The 17708-nt window shown below is 44.9% G+C and overlaps 1 protein-coding gene across 5 annotated transcripts in view; it reads left to right on the top strand.

Annotated features, from left to right (window-relative positions):
• Positions 1-644: 644 nt before the first annotated feature.
• The window catches only part of tada2a (transcriptional adaptor 2A), a 33953-nt gene continuing 16889 nt past the window's right edge, over positions 645-17708 (top strand). Inside the window, exons 1-4 of one of the 5 annotated variants that reach the window (XM_076146012.1) lie at positions 645-774; positions 9736-10019; positions 11373-15169; positions 15688-15840. In XM_076146012.1, coding sequence (XP_076002127.1) covers positions 15834-15840 — 7 coding nt within the window. In that variant the 5' untranslated portion in view covers positions 645-774; positions 9736-10019; positions 11373-15169; positions 15688-15833. Of the gene's footprint in view, positions 775-9735; positions 10020-11372; positions 15841-17708 lie in introns of all 5 variants that reach the window. The other 4 variants (XM_076146010.1, XM_076146009.1, XM_076146011.1 and 1 more) reach the window with 4 other exon arrangements.

The following is a 17708-nucleotide window of genomic DNA, read 5'->3' on the forward strand; positions in this document are numbered from 1 at the left end:
CCTATGAGCATTAGTGAGGCCTGGCTCAAAGTCGGCATTCCAGTCCACTTCAAAGCCGGAGGTCATGACTCTCTGCAGGCCAGTCAAGTTCGACCCCAAAAAGCTCCCTTTGTGACTGAAACAGGAAAGAGCCTCAGTCACACTGCTGCCTTGTGTTAGGAGCACTGTTGTGTAAACTATTATCAAGATTTCCCTTCAATGGAACTCTGGGTTCTGACCTGCTGACCTGTTATCTGCTTTCCTCAAACTTTCTCTAATAGATATAGATAACGTGTTTAATACTTTCAAGACAAATCAATCCAACAGTTTGGCCCAGTTTCCTCCAGAAGCACATTTATAATGTGAAACTCCCTTTCTCTGCTTCATTTGTGGTTACAATTCAGGCAGGCGGGGTTCTATCAGCTGGTCTTGTACTATAGAGATTAATGTTTTCGATGACGTCACTGGTTATTTGCTAGTTATTTTACCTCTGTATAAGTAATAAACTCACATCTGCTCTCACTTTATTCATCGCTAAGTGGATGCACCGCCCGGCGAGGACGTTGAGTGGAAAAATCAAACATCCACGCTGGGTTTCAGTGTTTCCCCAGGTGTGTTCAAGAGGTCAAAGTGTTTGGAAAGCACGGAGCATGACTATCAAACATGCCCGAGCTAATAAGTGTCAGGAGAAGGGGGGAATGTTGAGCAAGAGCGTTCCAAATTTAAGAAACTGGATTATTGTATCAGCTAGAGAGGAAGGGGAGGATGAGGAGGAGCAGGAGTCATCGGCTAACGGTAAGGTTAGCTAATTACACGTAACTTCTCTCTGTGTGTGAGTGAGCGGTTTGATTCATGTGTTCGATGACGTCACCGCTGCTCATAAGGTCTTTTAAGGCTGCCCAACAAATGTCAGTCTCTATACAACATGACTTTTCCGGGTTAATAATCATCTTCTGTAAAACTAAATTCATTGTCAAGAGAGCTTATGTTTATTTGTGTTGTTCTGTTTCCCACGTTTTGATTCAAAACTCTTTTGCAGCACTTTGGTGTTTTTAAAGTGTCCATCATGAACTTATAAGCAGCTGAATTTCTCACTTTAATCTAATTGTGTGTGTTTGTGATCTTTCAAACATGGAAACATAAAGATAGTGAAGACTTAGTTCCCCTTATTTCTCCACACACACCCTCCCTCATGCTCATCAGATGGTTTTGTGACCTTTTATCAGATGAGACAGTTGTTACACACACATGATAAGATTTGGGTTCCAGTCAGCAGTTCCACTTTGTATCCCGTTAAGATCTGGCAGCCGCTCTGGATTCCTTAAGCTCCAAGTCACTTTCCAACCTTTTATGTTTGTCTTTTATGAGCCGAGTCATACTCAGTCAATCATTTTACAAAGATAAACAGATACTGTCCACTAATCTAACACCTATTTTGCACTTTAACTCCATAAATGAATGAGATGTTGGATTGTAGTCGCCGTTAGATTCCGTGGCTTCACACAATGCGGTCGCCTGGTCACGGTGACCTCGCCGATGATGGTTAGGACCCGGCCGGTGTCTCAGACAGAGCAGCTGGAGTGAGCAGAGTTTGGGGAACCAGGAAATTACATCATTTATCATTTAGAGAACAGACAGCTTCTCCTGTGTATTGATTTATGCATTGTCTTGGATGTACGTGCATGCTGCAGGTGATTGATAGTTTTCATCTCTTTCAAAAGCCAGTGGAGCGAGGCAAGAAGCAGTGACCCGGGGGGGCCAAAGGTCAGACCTACCGTGGGTACCTGTCAGTGAAGGGCTGCCGGGCCTGGATCAATTACTGGCCTGGATTACCGGAATAGTTTACTCGCCTGAGGGAAAGGGACTGGGAGCAGCCTCAGGCCACACATACACGCTCACACACACATGTCAATGAGATCTCTGATCCATCCCAATAATCCTCTGTGAGTCAATTAATTTTGTTTCATATTTGTTTGCTTCACCTTCATAAAGAAACAGAAATAGGATTTGTTTATGTGTTCTCCCGTTGCGTGGAAACACAAACTAGATTAATGTTTCCTAGCTAAAATCAAACTAAAGATGGACTCAGGAATCTGGTTTGTCATCGGTGTTTGGAAGGGTTGTAAAGGACGCGCCGTAAAAGTGGAAGGGCAGTATTTTACACCTCGGTGAGGATTCTCCGACACAAACAACCTTGAGAGGTGTGAGAAGCTGTCAGCCGCTGCTCCTTGGTACACTGTGGAAAAGAAAACTGTATTTTTGGCCTGTGGCTTTCCAAACAAACGGCTCGATAGGGAAACAGTGGTATGATTTAGTATAATTACAATCCTCTTATTCTTTATACACAAAGACACAAGAGTGCTTGTTGCTACAAAGAGCTTCTATTTACAGGAACTAAAATAGGACCGGACTCTCCGGCTTGTAAACCTGACTTGAGGTTTATGTGCTATCTTGTTATCTTTAGAAAGAAAGGGAATAGGAGTGCAGAAATAGAAGTTTAAGCAGAATTACGTAGGGTGATCAGAAGTTTGTCTCATTTTGATTTATCCTCTTTTTACCATTTTTAAAGGTCTGTTATCCAAATGTAAACAAAAGAGTTGAACAGGTCCTTTAAGGCACAAATGAGGGCTAAATGTTTTCTGCTGAGGTTCAGGTTTGCTGTGGTATCGGCATAGCTTGGCTGAGTAAAACCTGGAATTCCCCTTTCTATCTGGAGTGTGGACCAATGACAAAAATCCCAGTCCAGCTTCCCCCCTAAACTCTGGTATGTTAATCAGCACCTTTTCTTCTCTGGAGTATATTTAACTCTCAAGGTCAGGCAGTTTGAGTCTGGTTAAGTGGTAAACCTGAAGGAATCTGACAGCGACCATGAGCCAGCATTGTTGATGATGACACAACGTCCCACCCAGCCATGTGTGTGTGTGTGTGTGTGAGTGTGTGTGTGTGTGAATCCCTGCAGGCCTCCTTGCTCGTCCACTTTAAATCCTCAACCCAAGAATGCAAGTGACGCTAAGAAAACTAGTTTTTGAAATTCAACCGCTGCCCACACGGACGTTTACATTTATAGATGTTTAGGTTAGGGATTTTGTGATATATTGGCAGGGTTATTGTCACATCACAATCACACACACACACACACACACACACACACCACAGAAATCTGATCCATAGATTAAGTTAAATATTTTGTTTGCAAATATTATCTGCAATAACATTGAAACTAATCCTGTCTAAAGAGGCTTTAAAACAGAAAATTATAATCTTCACTTTCACTCATTCTGGGTTAATATAAGAAATATGAGGATTCCCACCAAATCGATATATCTTTCAGATGCCTATTAGCAAGTTTACTCTCTGTGACACCAGAATCCTCTTCAGCATTTGTGCCTGTGTGGATCCAAACCTCTCTGTCCTAATCTTAACTCTAGCCTTTAGCCCTTAAGTAATGGCTTTCTGTGGCTCCAAACCATGTAACCCATAATCTGTCCATATGCTAAAAGGCCACATGGCAGATAGATGAGCAGCCACGGAGACTTCAGACTGCTGCTGTGTGTTTCAGCCCAGACTAATATAGGACATTTGTGGTGTTTTGGTCTATTTTAAACCGTTCTTTGGGAGGTGTGTGTGTGTGTGTGTGTGTGTAACCTGAATTATTTTAGCATTTCCAACAAAACCATCCATCATCTTACTGCACAGAAAAAGCATTAGTCTCATTACACCGACAAATTAATACTAGTAATATCAATAAGGCATGTGTAGATGTGTACATATTGATTCTCAGACGTGTGTGTGTTTGTGTGTGTACATTGATGAATGCTCTACATCGATTTCCAATCCAAACTGTTTGAACGTGGACTCATGTTCCTTTTGATCGTTGTTGTCATCTCACAGCAAACCGGGTTTACAATTTGATACAGTCTGCATTAACACGGCTAATACACACACACACACACACACACACACACACACACACACACACACACACACACACACACACACACACACACACACACACACACACACACACACACACACACACACACACACACACACACACACACACACACACACACAAACACACACATACCCGTACCAGCGCAGACAACAACACAATAACACCAAAAGGCTTATTCCCAGCTCAGGAAAGGATGATGGATGTGTGTGTTGTGAAAGACCTGCAAAGGAGAAAATAAAACGCAGACGTTATGATCGACTATTTTACAGCAATTTACTTTAAATCCACACAGGAACCTCCATCCTTGCAGTTATTTCAGGCACAGCTGAATCCAAAAAATGTAGTTTTACCAGTAAATCTAAAGGAATAACGCCGGTTGAGCTCCTCTGTGCGTCTCTGATGAGGCTGAAATAGTCGGAGAAGCACCCAGGAGCTGCATTGTTTATGGTTTTGTAAGTGAGACCCACGTTTATTGGTTTTGGCCACGTTAACGCTCATCCTGTTTGGTCTCTGCTATGATTCAGGCGCTTGTATCAGTGGAGTAATACCCCCCCCACCCCCACCCCCACCCCCCCACACACACACTTCCGCCCCCCCCCCACCCTGTAGCAGCCATGCCACACAACTCGCCGGCTCAGTTTAATCCTATTACCACCACTTTCATCATCACCAAGATATATAGATTAAATTTTCTGTGTCAACAGCGATTATACCGGGAGTGGATATGGGATTGTTGAAGCGGTTTGGATGTGCGACTGGAAGTGATCAGTAATATTTAGATTGTAAGGCGGTCGGGTGAAGCTCCACAATCTGCCCTTTCTGCAACAAACGCCATCCAATTATCCGTCTCTCTTAAACGTTTTGTTGTTCTCTTTCACCCACATGAAGTCAAATCGAATCCATGTGACTTCTGAATTGCATTTCTTTGCAATGCTCCAGAAAAGATTTACTCTTTTTTTTCACAGGGGGTGGGGGGGAGAGAGAGGAAAAAAAAGAGGAAATCAGAAATGTGGAGAAGAGAGAAAATCTTGACCAGATGGTTCAGGCAAGATTATCCTCTAAACATGGTTTCCCAGTCGCTCTGAGCCCATAATGGCAACACTGTCGTCTCACACAAGTACTGGAACAAACATATTCCGCTCTCGCTACGCTGGGGGTCTGCTGCTTGTGTTTATGTGTGCGTGCGTGTGTTTGCACCCTGTCCACAGATGTGTGTTTGCCTACATGCAGTCAGGGAAGGGTTACTCAAATAAACGTGGTTTGTCTTTTGACCCAGCTGCATTGAAACACACGGCACCACCCACACTTGTCTGGAGCCGTATTCCCACATCTGTGCCGGGGCTCAGATATCACCGCTTCCCCCCCACACAAGCATCTGCTCCAGGCACAGCCGCCCTGCCTTCACATTGTCAAACGTCTTATTCATGTTGTCACCACCCATAACCTCTGCAATAACCTTTGATATACGGACGCTTCTGCCACAGCTGACTGGTAGTCTCACAGAACGGAGGCTCTGCTGGGTAAAACGCACACAAATGGAGGAGAACACACACACACACACACACACCTACACACCCCCTGTCATTAGCTGCGTTAACGTTTACCTCACGTCCGGGCTCAGTTCACCGGCTGGGTGTTATTTTGGCCGGTTGACGGAGGCAGGGGAGGACGGCGTGAGGAGTGTCAGTGAGCAGAGGTAGAGCCGAGTCCCGGTTGCCAGGGTGAACGTGTTCTGTTCCACCAAGCCGGCCTGTGATAGGCCAGAGCCGCAGCCGAGAGAGGGAAATTCTGCCAATTGGAAACAATTGATGTTTTGTTGCCGGGCCAAGCTGTCCTGACACAAAGCTGACATTTACTGGCATGAAGATCACTCCTCAGGTTGGAAAAGGTGGCGCTTTGAGAAAAAAAGGACTATAAATATGTCTGGCTTCTTTTTTTTATGTAGCTGACAGGAATAAACAGGGATATTGTTCTTAAATCTGTGCTCGGTGCCAGCAACACATTTCCAGGCACATTTTGCCTCTCTTTGGTTTTACTTGTTGGTGTCTGACAGCAGAATGGCTCATTTACATAATTTCCTCTGCAAATGAGATTATTAATGCTCCCTGGCTCAATCCAGGCTACAGCTTTCTAAAGCCTAATTGCAGAAATCAACGGTAATATACAGTATAATGTATATATACAGTATATGTACTTGTTGAGATGGAAAGTTGAACCGGGTGCCCCAGAGTAAAATAGCAAAAACAGCAAATGGTGTCCATTTCCCAGAAACTCACCGCCTAATTGGTCCATGTTGTTATATTTACAGAAAGGTTGCCGCTGATTTCAAAAGAAGATTACCAAAAAAAAGACATACCAGATGGCAGTAAGACCTACGAAGCCAAAACTTGCTGTTGTTACCTCGAAGTCAGTGGCGCCAAAAACCTTTTGTCATGCAAATTCACCCGGATCCAAATCTGCATCTGCCTGAAAATCTCACAAACTTCAACTCCCAAGTCCCACCGCTGCTTATTCTCCCCCCGCATCATGTTCCTGTGACATGCAGGGACCCTCATCCATCAAAACCCCTGGAGATTGACAGCTTCAATGTTGCACGCCTGTACGTTTTGAAGCAGAAATATTATTATGAAGTCTACAGCGCGGCACTGTGAAGATGCTGAGCTCATCCATTCTTCATGGAGCTTGGATCACCGTCACATTCAGCCCAATAAGTCAAACAAAACTAATAGTGTATGTAATATTTTATTAAATCCCAGCCGTTTCCTCCTCCCTGTTTTTAATAATACAAAAGAGAAAAACGTCCTGGTATGATTCCACGCTGTCTGAAGCTGCGGGACGTTTCAGAACTCAGTGAAACGGCAGCAACCGCAGCAAACGCTCCCAAACACTGAGCTCAGCAGGCTCCATGGTGAGTTCTGCAGCTTATACAAGTATTCTTACTTTTTATTACCTCTCGTCTAACTTGGGTGTGAGCAAGGAAATTTATAGAGGCAAAGAGTTTTATTTCCTTCTCACAATGTAAAACTATAGAGAAACTTAATAATGAAAGCCCCGCCGGCCTGGATCTTCAAATTAAAGCGTCTCTGTTCTCATTCATTAGATCGCGTTGCCTGTTTGAAAAAAGGCCAAATTACAAACCCACGCTGGAAAACCTCAACGCCAATGTGGAATCTTTAAAATAAGAATGGGGTCCAGGCTTTTATTTTGGCGAGCGTGTCGGTGCAGAGTGGTGGTGTGCGTTGATGCGAGGTGGCAGCGTGTCCTCAGGTCATTCATTAGTCCTGCATCTTCAACACACAGACAGTAATTGTCAGTCGCACATGAGTAATTGAATCGGGCGTGTGTGCTCAACAATCGCCTCTCATTGCATTAATGTTTGGACCATGACAATTACTGTCAGGCTGGGGTCTGCACCCCGCCCCCCGACACACACACACACACACACACACCCAGGCTCTGCTTATTACACATGTAAATCAGATATACATTGTCCAGAACAAAAGGGGGTTGAATGTGATAAAGAAGTCTTCGTTTTAAGACTTTTAAGAAGATTCAGTGTGTTTCAGCTTCATCGAACTAGAAACACGTCTGAAAGTCCCAAAAACAAACAAGTTGGCTTTGCTCCTTTGAAGAATCAGACATTCAGAATCTTTAAACAGCCATTTAGTCTCATTTTATGAAGAGAAGTGAAGTGCATCTGCCCAGTCAATGAGAGAACGTCCAAAACAAATCAACTTCCTCCAGGAATTCTGTAGAAATGAGCGTCAGGAGATTCTGATTCTGAACTAGAAACAACCTCACACACTTCTTTGTTGATTCCAGAGAATTCGACACACGATTGTCATGTGATCCATTTTTTAATAGACTCCAACAAAATGTTCGTCCAGATGTTCAAAAATCATTAAAATAAGATTAATTACCAGACCCATAATCCAGTTTCAAGCACTTTTAACTTGGATTCCTATTTTCATTGCTGGTATAAATCTAATGGTGCTTGGGTCTCGCTCTGCGTCTCTCGTGTTACAGATGGTGCCATGTTGCAGCCAGATTTTGACGCAGAGTTTCAAGACGTCTCATTAAGTCGTTTTTGCTCGGCCGTAATTAGTCGCCTTGATACTACAAAATTGCTCTAGATTACAAAATAATGAGCTTGTTGCGGCGCTCTGGTGGAGCTCGGAGCAGAGGAAGGAGATCCGTCCTGCTCCATCCGAGTCCTGATGTTCGCCGCCGTATCAATAAAACAGGAGAAGGAGGAGCTTTGTAGCCCCGGATCACTTTGATTTGTCGAATATCTGGTTTTACTGAGTAATGTATCGCAGGGAGAGGAGGGGGATGGGGGGGTAGGGAGGAAGAGGAGGAGGAGGTCACATTTCAATTCCCCCTCCTCCCTCCTTTCCTCCCTACAGAGCTTTCCTCATCCTCCTCAGTGTGTGTGTGTGTGTGTGTGTGTGTGTGTGTGTGTGTGTGTGTGTGTGTGTGTGTGTGTGTGTGTGTGTGTGTGTGTGTGTGTGTGTGTGTGTGTGGATCCGTAGTTCACTGAGAGACGGAGCACATCTGGAGCCGCAGCCATGGGGCCAAACACGGCGCCAGCACCAGCTCTCAGCCAACAACACACACACACACACACACACACACGCACACACAAATATGTCCCCCGTGTGCATCCAAGATGTTTGTTTTTTTTGCACGGTGGCAACAATGAGTAAGCAGTTTGTAACTCATTATTTAGGAATACAGGAGTCCTGAAGTCCTTGATAGTATTTTCAGCCGTATGAGTTTTAATTGGGCTTAACAAAGCAGGAAGTCTCTCTCACTGAAGTGTCCTTAAAATGCCTCTTAAATGAATCCCCGTATATGAACGTAAGCACAAGCGTTTCTGCGTCAGACCCTCACGCATGTTAATTGTTCACAGCTTTTATAATCCTGTGGTCCTCATATGTGGACACATGGAGTTGGCCTGTTTCAGATGAACGCTCGGCCACGTGGGACGCTGCAGATGCTGGAACGAGCAGAATGGAACTTCTCTGTCACGCCCAGAGTTGAGATTATTGATTACTTTTTTTACAAATGAATGAAACTTTTATCCACAGGAAACACAGGAGGGAAGGTTTGAGTTTGCCTCATTCAAAGCCAGTGTCAACACAATATCTATTCATAATGCTTTTCTCTTGTCTCTCCTTTCTATGAAAATATTAGTTTGAGGCAGATGTGCCCTAAAACACTAATATTTAAGAACTCTTTTGTATATTTTTTCAGTTTCTGTGTGTGCGTTTGTACTTACTGGTGTAGATTTCATTGAGATGACAGGAACCAACAGTGTGGTTGGCCAAAGGCATTGTGGGAAACGGAGGAAATGTGTCTCTGCGTTATCGTTCATGTTTACACCTCAATTATACTCAGATTAAGACTGTGAATCCCTTTTGTCAAATGTCAGCTAACCATAATGCGCCAGAAAAAGTCTTAAATCAAAGTGTGTTTACTCTGAGCTTATGTGTGTGTGTGTACATGTCAGCTCAGACAGACTTGTACACATCATGGCTGCCGGCCGCACACACTGCGTGCATATGCTTGTTTGCGTTTTTGCCTTAACTGCAGCACATACTGTACTAATCATGGTGTTAATGTGGCGACTGACATGATGGACGCAGGAGAAGGAAGCTTGACTGAACTACAGACTAACATTGTAATCTTTCCATTGTGTTTCTTTGACTGTATTTTTACACACGTGGCGTTTGCCAGTGATTTAGATTTGTGATCTGTGTAACTGTCTTTTTCTTGTCTTGTTCTGGGTCTTGGCCCAGCATGAGGAGCCTGAATGGCCCGTGAGCTCCCCGTTGCTTTATGGGCCCCGACTGAAGCCTGCGTGCTGCACTGACACCAGGGTGCAGGGCTGATTGGAGATGAAGGTCCTCCGCTGATGGCTCACCGGGGACTCCTCCATCACCACAATGACCCCCGCTCCTGTTGCGCCTCGGCACTCGGCCAGTGTGTCGGGTTTCAGGCACATGGAGCGGATTAGCGATGTGTGGCACCAGGGGCCGAGTCTCGCCACGCCCTGACCGATCGGCCCGGCTGCGACTGGGAGGTCCGTCTTTGTTTTCTCTCTAAACACTTTGTACATTTAAGACTTGTTGTTGCAGGACGCTGCCCGTTTACTGCAGCCGAGGTCACCGCTGTAAAGACAAGAATGCGAGCTGGAATCTGGCACCTATTGTAGAGGAGAGGGCAAGCGTTACTTATGAGCTTTGACTTGTCTCAAATTAATTGAGCTTACGTTTTACAATGTAATAGGTCTGGAAAGTGTCCAAGAGTTGTTAGTTCTACTCTCCTCTGCTGTCCAGTGTTTTCTTGTTCTTGTTCAAAGTCCAGAGTTTTGAAGCTCCTTGACATAGATGCTGCGTTTAAAGCAATTTATAACGAAACGGAGATGGAATGGAACATTTCTGAGTTAATGGATGAGATGGTAGAGGAGAGGTTTAGGCTGCAGGGGCAGTTTGAGAAGTTCACGTAGGCGTTTTGTTCAGGTTTTAATGCTGTGAAATGTAGCCACCAGTGGGATCGATTCGAAGTGGCAGAGAACCCGATACAGCCTCTTTTCAAGTCTGCGGGGTTTGATGTCCGGAAATCTGTTTGGGTGGAGTATCATTTTAATATTTATCTGTGAAATCTAATCACGCCGCAGAAACCGAACTAACCTGTTTGGGTCAAGACGTATCGGGTCACTTACATTTTGGTGAACACCCCAGAATCTCTCACACACGCACACACGCACACGCACACACGCACACACGCACACACACACATGCACACACACACAGTCTCTCTCAGGCCTCTCAGAACCAATAGCAGCAACATGCAAGCAAGCAAAATGGAGTAACCCTAAGACGGGTCAATTGAAAGAAGGATCTTGTCTCGCGTATCGGAAACATACAACACAAATGCTTCAGTTATAATTCAGTGTCTAACAAATGTGCTGTGTTCTTCTGGCTGTAACTCAATATTCCACCGCTGCCCTGCTGCCTCCTCTTGGTATTTGCTTTATGGTAAATAGTAAGATTCAGATCCAGACAGATTTACTGTAAGATACCTGATACGCGATTGATCGTCCCACCAAGAGGAAATGTATACGCGCTCCTACTCCTCCTCCGCTGAGCGCAGCTGTGGAGGAACACGCTGCAGAACTACACACGTCCTACACAAATGCTTTGTTTCAAAAGGAAACCATCTGACTTTTTGATAGCAGATGTTAATTAATCAACCATCCAATCCACTTTTGTTCCTGATCATCTCAATCTGTGTCACAGTCTAATAACAGAGTTCTTGTTATCCTCTCTTGGATAAAGGTGGTTAATGGTTAAATGGTTGAATCATCTTGACAACTTTCTTGATTCCCTTTTTTCCGCAGTGTGATTTAGTTTTGCTTTGTGTCTTGCTCAAGGGCACTTCAGCTGGATCCTGGTTTCTTGTGGAATGACTCTCATATCGACTCTCATCCTAAAGGTTAGACCGAACTCTGCGTCCCTGTTTTATGTCTATATTGCGGTGACTTCATCGTCCTTTCTTGTCACTTATCAGAGCCCAGCATGATTCACACATTCCATTTGTACCGACGCAGAGTTTTACAATCAGGGGAGGAGTAAAACATTAAACCGTGTTCAACCCAGGCAACTCAGGGACTTTCAGACGAGGCCACCAGTGATTCTCCACTGGAACCAATTAGGTCCACGCCAGTGAACTTCTCCCTTTTCCCTGCCTGAGCTTTGGCTGCCGGCCCAGAGCTCCGGCACAATGGAGCCCCAACGCCAAAGTGCTCTCCCACTCTTTATCACTGCGTTATGAGGTAACATGCAAGTGGATCAAACAACGGCCCAGTGAAGCTGCTGGGGAGGAGGAGTGTGTGTGTGTGTGTGTGTGTGTGTGTGTGTGTGTGTGTGTGTGTGTGTGTGTGTGTGTGTGTGTGTGTGTGTGTGTGTGTGTGTGTGTGTGTGTGTGTGTGTGTGTGTGTGTGTGTGTGTGTGTGTGTGTGTGTGTGTGTGTGTGTGTGTTGGTGTACAGTTTCAGTCTGCCCTTAAAGTGCTGCTGAACACTCTCAGCCTTCTCCACTACACTTGTCTACTGTCTACTACGCCTCTACTTGTTTACTTCTATTCTAATTGTCTGAACTGCGTTTAAGGAGAGAAAAGGCAAGTAAGATGTATAAATGGAAAGAAGGCTCTAGAGTCAGTAAGGCCTATAGATCCTGATGTGTTACTGGGCTGTAACATCCATACCTGTGCCAAGTCCCACGACCAAGCGTCAGCCAGGATGTGTCACGTTTCTGTCATGTCCTCTCACCCTTCTCTCTCTCTCTCTCTCTCTCTCTCCCTCCCATCCTCCCTCTCTCTCTCTCTCTCTCTCTCTCCCCCCCTCCCATCCTCCCTCTCTCTCTCTCTCTCTCTCTCTCTCTGGTTCTATTAGCGGCGTCTCAATGAGTCATGTCAGTCTATGACGCCGCGTCGCGCTGACAAGATGAACATTCCCGCTAATAAGGGCTGGCACATCTGAGATGTTATGAAATGACTCAGACATGCTCCGCTTTAGTCCTGAAGGTGAAGACGAAGATGAAGATGCGGACGTCCAAATCCCCCTCGTTTGTTTCTTCTCTGCAACACGGAATCTGGTGCAGGTTTGTGTTCATAAATGGTGTTTAAGATGTGTTTGTAGCTTTTATTGGAGTGCTGTTGTGGAGACGTTAAACTCTACAGGAGCACTGAAGGAAGTGAATTATTCACTCCAGCAGAAACCATTTGGATCTCAAGTTGCCGCTAATTCAATTCACCTGTAAAACTCAGTGTTAGAATTTAACCCTTTGGGCCTCTAAAGTCATTTTTGCAGTTTGACTTCCATGTTATTTTATAGTGTGAAACAATTCATCGATTGTCTCCTCAAATTAGACAGAAAGGCTCCATCATGAACCTTAAACCTTCTGCTTCTCACTCTCACCTATGAGCATGTGCAGGGTTAAAAAAGGGCAACTTTCAGTAACTTTAACAATTAGTCTATTCCTCTGAAGTATTTCCTGTGAAGATCCTTTTAAAGGCTCAATATTTACTTTAACCATTGCTATGACTGATGATTTCCTGCAGAAGGTTTTTGGCCGGTTCCTTTCGGAGGATGCAGCTCTGCAAGTCTTCTTTGTGATAAGTGCCAAAGGGAGTCTGAGAGGCAAATCTCAAATAGTTTTCACTTATCAGTCGAGAGCAGATAAACAAATGTTTCATTCATCATTACATCCACCAGAGCGGAATACTCCAAAATATTATTTCTGGCAATAAAAATCCATTAAGGGCAGAACAGGTCAGCAGCCTCGACACGGCCAAGTCATAAATTAACAGTGATTAAAGAGCGAATGAATGTAATGATTATACAGCATAATGTAAATGTTAGAGATGTTATTCGTGGTAACCAGGGTAACATGATCATGATGGAAGCTTCTCTCTTTAAACCTCCCCCCTTATGTCTTCACTGAGATACAATCTGTATTTGACTTGTAATCTGTCACATCTTTTTATGGCACCCGCAGATTAAAACAGTTTACTGATGCGTTCACTGTCCCCTGAGGGAAACAAAGAGCTCCTCTTCCAGATATACGACATGACCCCGAGCCACAGGGGACAAGCACATCCTCCCCGACTCCACAGCCTGCCGTGTGTGTGAACTATCTCACGGAGAGACGGCTGAGAGGGAGCTTCCCCTCACACGCTCACTAACTCACTGCGCGCTGATCAAACCCATAAGCAATATGTCAAAAGGTGGTGAGGAATCGGGGCGATAACATTGTAATGGCCTTGAGTGGGCATAAATCTCCGGCCGCAGAGCTTTTGGAGACGGCCGGGGATGACAGAGCTCCGGTGGGGAGGTCATGAACCGTGTTTATGAGCGCTGCGCTGACAGAGGAAATAAAGATGGATCGTAGGTAAAGAAGGTGAGTCGCTCCCGGGCCCGGGCGGACATTTGTCTTCTGTCAGAGCCGTCCCAAAACACATAGACAGCAGACAAGACAGCTTTAAGATCTCCTTTCAACATGATTCAGTCCCGTTTACTTTTATCCAAGGGAAGTAATCTCATCTAGGAACATAAACGGTGGATTGTTTTAGGAAGTAGGTTTTTCTTCTGAAGGTGTTCAGGCTGTATTTCAGCTGGAGAGGACTAGAAATAAGGAAATTGTTTCAGTAAATTTGTATAAATAAGGGTTGAAGTCACAAAGGGTGGAGGAGAATCAAGGAAAGGACACTGGAGTTGGAAGAGGAGGATGAAGGGCTGTAACCTAAACTGTTTGCGGTTTGATTTCAGCTCACAGATGGATGGAGTGATCTGTTAACACCCGCCTCTTCTGACTGTCATGGAGGGCCTTCACCTTTGACCCCAACTGGATGCCTATTCTTGGCAGGGGGTGAAGGGGAGTCTCCCTTCTGCTGCTGCGCTGCTGTTTAAGCAGCAAAAGGAAAAAGTCTTCAGTCAGGGCAAACAGCCACATGTCCTCCAAGAGAAGAACAACCTCACTCTTCTTCTTCTTCTTCTTCTTCATCAGCTTCAATCAGCTGCTCCTGAAACGCTGCCTGCTTGTATTGATTTCCCTTTAAGAGATTTACATCATGTGTCAAGGTGAATAAGATTTACATTGTAATGACAGTCCAGTAGCTGCTGACCTCTGACCTCTGCTGACCAAGACGTTTCACCTAAAGATTCAGATGAGCCTCGGCCTCCCTCTGATAATATCCTTTCCTATACTTCTAAGTGTGTTACTTGATCTCCAGCTCACTCCTGATTGAATCCCCCTGGATCTCCTCGCTCACAGAATGTGTATTTTAATAATAGTTTTATGAGGAGTTGATGCCGTCTGATAACCTTTCCGTGTGAAGCACCACTTCACATGCACTCAGGCCAAGTGCTGCGGCGCTCGCTGAATAACATCAGCTGGGCTGGACGACAGCACAACGTGTGGAAACCTACTGAGGAAGTGTATGTCAAGCATTTTCATCTCTTCTAATCCATGCTTAACACTTAAAATCTGCTCTTTTCTCCTGCACACTAACGTCTGGCAAGCTTTGCTCTCTTTCTGTTTGCCAGGCAGAGTTGGAGTGAAGGTCCTGGTGGTCCTGGTGGTCCTGGTGGGCCTGCTGCAGGTACTGATGGCCCCAAACGAAAGGATCCCAACATCGACCTCAAATCATCACTAGAGTCCAACCAACAGAGGTAAACGTGAGGCCAAGCGGCAACACAATTCACTCATCACTGCACTAACATGTCACAGCACCAGATACTGTTACCACTCTGCTGATCAGACCAGAGGAGAAGGCAGAGACAAACCAAAGTCTTCATTTTTTAAATATGTTTACAGAATGAAGATGTAGTAGTTGCTCAATAGTCATGTTAACAACATGTCTTTCCATTTACAGCAGTTCTGTATTCAGAGGACGTCTGCTTTGGGTTAAAGAATCCATTAAATTCTCATGAAACACTAACGGATTAATTATAAACTGCTGACACATGAGATTCTTCTCTGTGGTTTCTGTCTCATCTCCATTTTTCACCATTGGAAGGAAACAGCTTCTTTCTGAATTCCCACCAAGGAAGTGGACGTGCTGAAAGAACATAAATCTATTGTTCTGTCTGTGGATATTTACTCATTTATACGGTCAGGATTCACACAAGGCTTTACTTTTCTCTGTGTGTGTGTGTGTCTGTGTGTGTGTGCGTCCATGTGCGAGCAGACCAATGAAACCCGAGCCCGTGTGTGTGTGCCACTGTGTGCCGGGCAGATAAAGCACACGGTGCATTCAGAGGGAAACCGTTTGGTCTACACAGGAAGTGTGTAAACTGAGCAACAGAGGGAGGGGAAACAGGAAGTGGATGATGGATGGCAGGTTAGTTCCAGTGCTCCTCCATCGCTCCCGACGCATGGCTGAGACGGTGCAATACAGGGAAAGCAGTAACTGAGGTCAGGAGGTCACAACCACGCTGCCTTCTTAGACTGTTTTAGCGCTCAGCAAAGTGCGACGTCAAATTTAGTTTGTACCAACAAGCAGGTAAATAAAGACATAACATAAAGAATAAAATGTCTCAATCTATCCAGTTGAGTTTTACAGTCCTTGGTGGTCCTGGGTTGTGCCCCCCCCTTCCACACACACACACACACACACACACACACACATACCACCAGCAGAAACAGGTGGAGCCACAAACTGTGTGTGTGTGCAGGCCGCTGCATCTGCTGGACATCGTCATCCTCAATCCTTCATCAATATCTGAGCGCTGACGGAAGCTTTCTTCTGATCCTCACCTCAGAGTCCAAACGCTACAATAGTGCGTTGAGATATAATTTGAATATTTAGAACCCTGTCAACACCATTTTGATTGAATTTATCCTAGAATCTGAAAGAAATCCTAAATAACAGACTTAATTTGCTAAACATGAAACCTATATATGGGTGTGTGTGTGAGAGGAAGAGCAGACAGTAACACTCCTCTCTCCAAACATTAGAGAGGCAGACGAACCAAAGACCAGAACAAAGAGATCTGATTTGAATAACATTAGAAAACTGGTTTATATGTTGGAGATCTCTGATAATGTTGAACAAACAGTGGCTTCTGTGATCCACCGCCGAAAATCTAATTCAAACCGTCACAAATAAAGGGAAACGTGCGCCCGTGTGAGCCGGTGACATCAGCCGCAGAAACGAGCTACAAAAGAGCGGCTGTGTGTGTTTGTGTGTGTGTGTGTGTGTGTGTGTGTGTGTGTGTGTCTGTCTCCCCTCCATTCCTTATCTCCCCCGAAGGAAACAAAGACATACGGTGGGATTTGTTCAGGATTAATTTGAGGGTTAATTAAATTTGCTTTGAGCAGACCTGGAAACAGAGTGGGATGGAAGGTGAATGTGTTTTTATTGTGAGCTATAAAATGCAACGAGCGCTTGTTAGAACCTGCCGACGGGACATAAAAGGCTCGATGTTTAAACACGCTGACAATCTTAATACCACCGCTCGCTCGTGTGTATTTGTGGACAATACTCCGTTCTTGTTGCTCTGTATTTATGCAATTTTATCGTTAATCTGTTTGGGGAAGGGAGAGGTCACATGAGCACACACAAGTCTGAGGCTGTGTGTGAGTCTGCAGGCAAACAGCTGCCTGGTTTCCGTGGATGGAGCTGAAACTGCTTGGTGGCCATCTTTACCTCCCTGCAAGAGAGGTCACCAGGTCAGATCCATCAATTTTCTCTCATTGGCTCATCTGTCTGTGGTATCACCAAAGCAGGAGTAAGGGAGCAGATATAGCCCAAACAAAAGCTGGAGTGATTTCATGCCACTTTGCTAGCACAGCTGCGACGGTTCAGGAATAGCAGCCGCCCCGTTCACAACTGACACGCCAACGCAGGAGTGAGAACCGACTCATCGACTTCCGACACCTTTTCTGACCCGTCACCGCTTTGATGAAACGCTGCTGAGACGTAGAGAGAGGGTGGAAAACTGCTCACTTTGTAATCAGGATTTAGTGATACAAACATCATGTAGTCACTGTTAAGGTTGTCTACTTTCCTGATCTCCAGTCTAGTGGTCTCTGTGGTGTGACAGACGAATCAAAACATCCATAAAAACCCCTAAAACACTCTTTGGTTTGGATCATAACTGACCCAAGGAAATCAGATGTGAGAGAGAATTACAGAACACTTAGAGGATTTTCCATGGATATTATGATCCCGGGTTTGAGCCAAGAACGGAGAGGAAATGTTATTCT

The sequence above is a fragment of the Genypterus blacodes genome, unplaced genomic scaffold, assembly GCF_046128005.1.
Source record: "Genypterus blacodes isolate CSIRO-AG114 ecotype Tasmania unplaced genomic scaffold, CSIRO-AGI_Gbla_v1 ptg000032l_1, whole genome shotgun sequence".
Lineage (NCBI taxonomy): Eukaryota > Metazoa > Chordata > Actinopteri > Ophidiiformes > Ophidiidae > Genypterus > Genypterus blacodes.